Raw genomic sequence first — 7,041 nt, forward strand, 5'->3', positions numbered from 1 at the left:
AAAGGTGGCCATCATGATCATTATTAGCGACCGTCTATGTTACAAGATGGCTGCCTTATTAGATATTTTCCTGAAGTGGGAACATAGCCAAAATGAGAAGTAAGGCACACAGGGGGAGATTTATTAATTATGGAGTAAAGTGAAACTGGCTCAGTTGCCCCTAGCAACCAATCAGATTCCACCTTTCATTTTCCAAAGGATCTGTGAGGAATGAAAAGCGGAATCTGATTGGTTGCTAGGGGCAACTGAGCCAGTTCTACTTTTTACACCAGTTTGATCCCCGTTGTCTTTTGTTTCTCACTGCTATACTTCAGCAAAGAAAGAAAAAGTTATTGTGTATATAAACTACAGTAATACCTCTGTTTTTGAACCCTTATCTGTTCCGGAAGGCTGTTCCAGAACTAAGCAGAGTTTTTCATTAATTAATTGGTGTTTACACTCCATTGGTCAGGTGCAGAGAGCTTGGACCACAGAGTGTAAAGAGTTAAGTAGTGATGCAATAGCATCACCACTTACCTCCTCTGGGCATACAGTAAGTAGCAGTGTAGGGAATGCGAGTAGCAGTAAGTAGCAGTGTAGGGAAAGAGTGGGGAATGCGAGCTACAAACAGGGTTTCCCAGTCTAGAGCAGAAAATTTCTGCTCTGGAGGGTGCCCTGTCTGTACTGTTACTGAGCCCACTCAGTTTGCCAGCCAGGCAGGGGTTAAGTTGAGATGCTGTGCACAAAATCACCTTTTAAAGGGGTAGTGCGGCGTTTTCGTTTTTTCCGCTTAATTAATACTCATTACAAAGTTATATAACTTTGTAATGTGTGTTATTAAGCGGTCTGGCCCCTTTTCCCCCCTTTATCACACCAACATCCCCCCGGAAGTTAAATAAAGTGCACATACCAAATAACTGTCACTGGCATGATTGGCTGAGCTTGCTGGAAGCCATGTGATGCCCTCCATCCAATGAAAAGGCTGCTGGAGCGCATGCGCCAGCAGCCTTTTCTTTGCCATTCACTGCACCCGGAAGCAAGGGCGGCGGGAAATTCGAGCGGCGATCGTCACCAGTGGGATGGAAAGTATATTTTATGTGTGTCTGTGTTTGTTTTTTGTGTGGCCGCCGCACTACCCCTTTAACCCCCTAGGAGTAGCAGAACACCAAAATGATGGGGGTTAGGCTTCTCTTTGCAAAGGATTCACTAAAGGTGCGTTTACACGTAATGATTATCGTGCAAATTTGCGCGATAACGATCAAATTCGAACAATAATTGTACGTGTAAACGCAGCGAACGATCAAACGACGAATGAGAAATCGTTCATTTTGATCTTTTCACATGTTCTCAAATCGTCGTTCGTCATTCACAAAAAAAAATGGCAGATCGTTCCGTGTAAACAGTCGTTCGCCGATTTAACCAATGTGTGAGATAGGCTTAAGCGATCGCAAAACGATCTCAAAGCGAATTTTCTGTAAGATATATCGTACCGTCTAAATGCTGATCGTTATGAAAAAAAAATCGTTACTTCGACATTGTTAATCGTACGATCGGGCCAATTATCGTTTCGTGTAAACGCACCTTTACTCTTCCTGGCACCTGTCTATGTATTCATGTGCACAGCAGCCTCTAGTGATGGTCACATGATCACTACCAGAGGCTACTGTGCACATGAATACACAGACAGGTGCCAGGAAGAGTAAGTGAATCTTTTGGAAAGAGGAGCCTAACACCCATCATTTTGGTGTTCTGCTCCTCCTAAGGGGTTAAAGGGGTTGTCCAGCGCTACAAAAACATGACCACCTTTTTTTTTCCAGAGACAGCCCCACTCTTGTCTCCAGTTTGGGTGCAGGTTTTGTAACTCAGTTTTACTGAAGTGAATAGAGATTAACTGCAAACCGCAGTCGAACTGGAGACAAGAGTGGTGCTGTCTCTGGAAGAAAGTGGCCATGTTTTTCTAGTGCTGGATAACCGCTTTAAGAGGAGATTCTGAGCACAGCATCACAACTTAAAGGGGTTATCCAGTGCTACAAAAACATGCCAACTTTCTTTCAGAGACAACAAAACTCTTGCCTCCAGTTCAGCTGCGGTTTGCAATTACACTCCATTCACTTCAATGGAACTGAACAGCAAAACCCCGCCCAAGTTGGAGACAAGAGTGGGGCTGTCTCTGGAAGAAAGTGGCCATGCTTTTGTAGTGCTGGATAACCCCTTTAACCCTTCTTCATAATAAAGGGATTCCCTGTATGTAAACAGTGGTACCCGAACAACTCCGATAACTGCTGGCGGACGGTTATCTCCCCCAGTTTTGTTTGGATACGAAGCAAATTTCGAGTACCGAACAAAACTTTATGGGAAATTGTGGTTTGTGAACCAAATTTTCGAACACAGAGGTGTTCAGAAACCAAGGTATTACTGTATATAATTCTTCCCAGGCAAGTTTTTATCCCCTACAATGACACAGTGAAGATTTCATTCAATGACTGCAAGTAGAGATCAGAAGAATTGCCCAAGTAGAAAATGTACTTTTCGTTTTACAATGAATAACCTTTGGTGAAAACATTTAAAAAAATAAAAAAAAAATAGAAACTGGTGTAAACCGCTCATAGTAATCAATTACAGCAGAGCTGAAGCTGTGAGCGGTTACTGAGGGCAGTATACTCCGCTTTCTGTTTTATACCCTTTGATAAATCAGAGAGGGGGGTTTGGTTTTATTATCACCTTTATATCTGAAGAGTCACTGTGAACTTCTCTCATCTGTTATCGTTAAATCGTTTGAATCTAAACGATAATCGTTCGGTTGATTCGCACGATTAACGACCGAACGAGAAATCGTTGATCGCTTTATAAGACCTGGACCTATTTTTATCGTTGCTCGTTCGCAAAACGTTCGCATTGAATAAAACGTCGTCCAGTCGTTCGCAGTAGATACAAACGCAATAGCGAATAAATAGCGAAGAAAAAACGATCGCAAATACGATCATAAGTAACGATTATCGTTCCATGGAAATGAGTGAACGTTTCCAGGTCTTTCGCAATAGCGGTCGTTTGAGATCGTTATTTGTTAACGATTATGCGAACGATAATCGTCCGGTGGAATAAGGCCCTTAGTATAAATCTCCACCAGTGTGTAATAACCACACTCAATTGTTTTCCAGGGTATTAGTACGCTTGTGATGCTATCCTCCCACCCCCTGTACCTCTACTCATAGTATATTCCCAGTCTTCCACATACAGTGTCCCCAGCTATTACCCATGTTTATACTGAATTATTTGCACTTGCGCCCCCCCCCCACTTCCCTTTGCGTTGTACCCTCCGTTGTTATGTACCCTATATCCTATATTTAGCCAGGTTTATTCTGCATCCCTCTGACATTCTCATCTGGCACCATCTCTTTTTCACAACGCTATTTTCATCTTTAACCCCGGCGTGTCCGTTTATCAGCCGCTTCCCCGGCAGCCGGTGGCCTCAGCTGTCTCTTGGCCGTGCTTCGCTCACATGTCACTGTCCCTCTAGACCTCATCTCTCTGTTCTTCTGTGTCCGTGTATATTGTGTGCAGAATTCCTCGCCCATCTTTGGGTCACCAGAACCTCAGATCTGTCATTCCAATGAGGTCAGACTGTTCTCGGGAATCAAAACACCTTATTATTTGCAGATAATTTACCCTTAAATCTTGCTGCGTTCTGTTCTCTCTCCGTCTTGGTTACAAGTAGTATTTTCCTGACTGATCTATTAGGGTCCTATTACACAAAGCGATTTTTAACGACTAACGATAAACGATTCCAAACTACATTGTTTGTCGTTAACCTGAAATCGTTCACCATATTACACAGAACGATAGTCGTAAGGGTCATTTACACAGAAAGAATATCTGACAGATTATCTGCCAAAGATTTGAAGCCAAAGCCAGGAACAGACTATAAACAGAGATCAGGTCATAAAAGAAAGCCTGAGATCTCTCCTTTTTTCAAATCCATTCCTGGCTTTGGCTTCAAATCTTTGGCAGATTTATCTGCCTGTGTAAATGCACCATATCTCCATCTGATCCCAGCAAAAGAATTAACGATGTACAATTAGGGTCCATTTACACAGGAAGATTATCTGCCAAAGATCTGAAGCCAAAACCAGGAATGGATTTGAAAAGAGGAGAAATCTCAGGTTTTCCTTTATGACCTGATCTCTGTTTATAATCTGTTTCTGGCTTTGGCTTCAAATCTTTGGCAGATAACCTGTCAGATAATCTTTGTGTGTAAATGGCCCCTTATGGTGCGCTTACACAGGCAGATTTATCTGACAGATTTTTGAAGCCAAAGCCATGAGCAGACCATAAACAGGGAAGGGGTCATAAAGGAAAGACTAAGATTTCTCCTCTTTTCAAATCCATTCCTGGCTTTGGCTTCCAAAATCTGTCAGATAAATCTGCCTGTGTAAACGCACCATTACAATGAACGATTAGCAAACGATTAACAATGATTTTAGGGTCAGATCTAAATAAAAGATCAACGACCTAAGAGCGATTTTCCGATAGTTGCCTGCAATTACACGGAACGATTATTGTTTAAATTTGAACGATATAACAATTTTCCGCACGATAATCGTCCCGTGTAATAGGGCCCTTAGGCTGGGTTCACACAACGTTTTTTTCATCCGTTTTTGGAAAAAAACGTTTCGATCCTTTGTCCGTTGACTTCCGTTATAAAAAAATGATCAAAATGCATATTTTTTTTTTTACTTACATAAAAATAAGCTCAGCTACATTTTTATGTATATATATTTTTTTTTAATAAAATGGATGCACACAAATGTATCCGTTTTTACATCCGTTTTTCATCCTTTTTTTGCAAAAAATGTCTGGGAAAAAAAACATGAAAAAGCCTTAGTCTAAACCCAGCCTTACTAATGCATGTTTATTATAGACTCTACAGTACATAAAGCTGAAACTCTGCATAATAAATATAGTATATAATACCTTGTATAGTATATACAATCAGCAACTTTCTCATATATACCGGTTTTCAGAGTATCAATATTTTACAGGCTAATTCACTGATACATTGTAGCAAACTATCAGCTATTGGAAGGATGCAGAGTGATCTCTAACATGAAATAATACTATGATACAAATAAATATACATGGCGGAGCTCATTCATATCATGACCTGGCCACACAAATCCACCACAGGGTTAGGGTGGCAGCATCACAGGGTGGCATCCTTGGTTCTCCAGCTGTTTTGCATAACTGCAACTTCCATCATGCCTGGACAGCCGAAGGATGTCCAGGCATGATGGGAGTAGTAGTTTTGCAACAGTTGGACAGCCAGGGTTCCCAACACTTGATGTAAACAAATCTGTGTACCTGGGATAAGGGATGTGATCTATTACTCATCCTAATCCATACACAGGGATACAACCATATTCCTTCCACCAAGCTGAGCTGAACAAGGCTGACATGCAATACATGGAGCTTGTTGAATTTGCAAATATGGTCCATGGTCTATGGCGTCTGTGCTGCCACCTCCTCATACAGTACACCATGTGCAAACATTGGGCAACCATGTAAGATATATTATATACTGTAATGTAGGCAGCTGATGCATGGGAGATGATGGAGGGTATCTGCAGGTGAAAGCCAGGACCATGGGGAGCACATAAGGAGCTGCAGATCTGTCGGCTCTGCCTTCCCCATACACCTGTATAGCAGCAGCATCCCCACCCTCCCCATCATCCACAGCCTCTCCATCCCTCTCAGCCTCTCCATCATCCCCAGCCTCTCCATCCCTCTCAGCCTCTCCATCATCCCCAGCCTCTCCATCCCTCTCAGCCTCTCCATCCCTCTCAGCCTCCCCATCCCGCTCAGGCTCCCCATCCCTCTCAGCCTCCCCATCCCTCTCAGCCTCTCCATCATCCCAAGCCTTTCCATCCCTCTCAGCCTCTCCATCATCCCAAGCCTTTCCATCCCTCTCAGCCTCTCCATCATCCCAAGCCTTTCCATCCCTCTCAGCCTCTCCATCCCTCTCAGCCTCTCCATCATCCCAAGCCTTTCCATCCCTCTCAGTCTCCCTCAGTACTCTGCCTTCCACATACACCTGTATAGCACCATCATGCACAGCCTCCCCATCCCTTTCAGCCTCCCCATCCCTCTTAGCCTCCCCATCCCTCTCAGCCTCCCTCTGTGCTCAGCCTTCCCCATACACCTGTATAGCACCATCATGCACAGCCTCCCCATCCCTCTCAGCCTCCCCATCCCTCTCAGCCTCCCTCTGTGCTCAGCCTTCCCCATACACCTGTATAGCACCATCATGCACAGCCTCCCCATCCCTCTCAGCCTCCCCATCCCTCTCAGCCTCCCTCTGTGCTCAGCCTTCCACATACACCTGTATAGCACCATCATGCACAGCCTCCCCATCCCTCTCAGCCTCACCGTCCCTTTTAGCCTCTCCATCCCTCTCAGCCTCCCCATCCCTCTCAGCCTCCCCATCCCTCTCAGCCTCCCTCTGTGCTCAGCCTTCCCCATACACCTGTATAGCACCATCATGCACAGCCTCCCCATCCCTCTCAGCCTCCCCATCCCTCTCAGCCTCCCCATCCCCCTCAGCCTCCCCTCTTACCAGGAAGATGAGGTTGAAGGTGAGCAGCAGGTACTTGACACACCGCATGGATCCGCTGAGCCTCCCCATCCCGGCTGGAGCGCTGATCAGCAACAGATGTCACAGCAGCAAAGCTCCGGCTGACACACAGCACGGGGGCCCCGCCCAGTCCAGCCCCAGCCACGCCCGGCTCCACTTGGCCACGCCCACTGTAAACTTTCCGTCGTGTTTCCCGCCTCCCGGGGAGCTCCCTGTCAGAAGCCGCTAGTAGCCGGGGATGCCTCGTCTGCTGAGGGGCTGACAGGAGGAAAGCCGCGCCCAGGCCGCAGCGCTGACTGACATCATGTACTGAGCGTGTATGAATGTGGGGAGCCGAGCTGTGTGAACTGTGCTGCTGCTTGTGAGGAGGCGGTGATAGACATACATTCACATGGGCACGTTCTGTAGGAATATAGATCTGTAGGGACAGAAAA

At 45.3% G+C, this 7,041-nt stretch overlaps 1 protein-coding gene across 1 annotated transcript in view; it reads right to left on the minus strand.

The window, feature by feature from the left end:
- TSPAN2 (tetraspanin 2) overlaps window positions 1-6,708 on the minus strand; it is a 126,786-nt gene extending 120,078 nt beyond the window's left edge. The window contains exon 1 of the mRNA XM_069945111.1: window positions 6,590-6,708. Within this exon, the coding sequence (XP_069801212.1) occupies window positions 6,590-6,658 (69 nt within the window). The 5' untranslated portion in view covers window positions 6,659-6,708. The remainder of the gene's footprint in view (window positions 1-6,589) is intronic.
- Between the last annotated feature and the right edge of the window lie 333 nt (window positions 6,709-7,041).

The sequence above is a fragment of the Dendropsophus ebraccatus genome, chromosome 11 (assembly GCF_027789765.1).
Source record: "Dendropsophus ebraccatus isolate aDenEbr1 chromosome 11, aDenEbr1.pat, whole genome shotgun sequence".
NCBI lineage: Eukaryota > Metazoa > Chordata > Amphibia > Anura > Hylidae > Dendropsophus > Dendropsophus ebraccatus.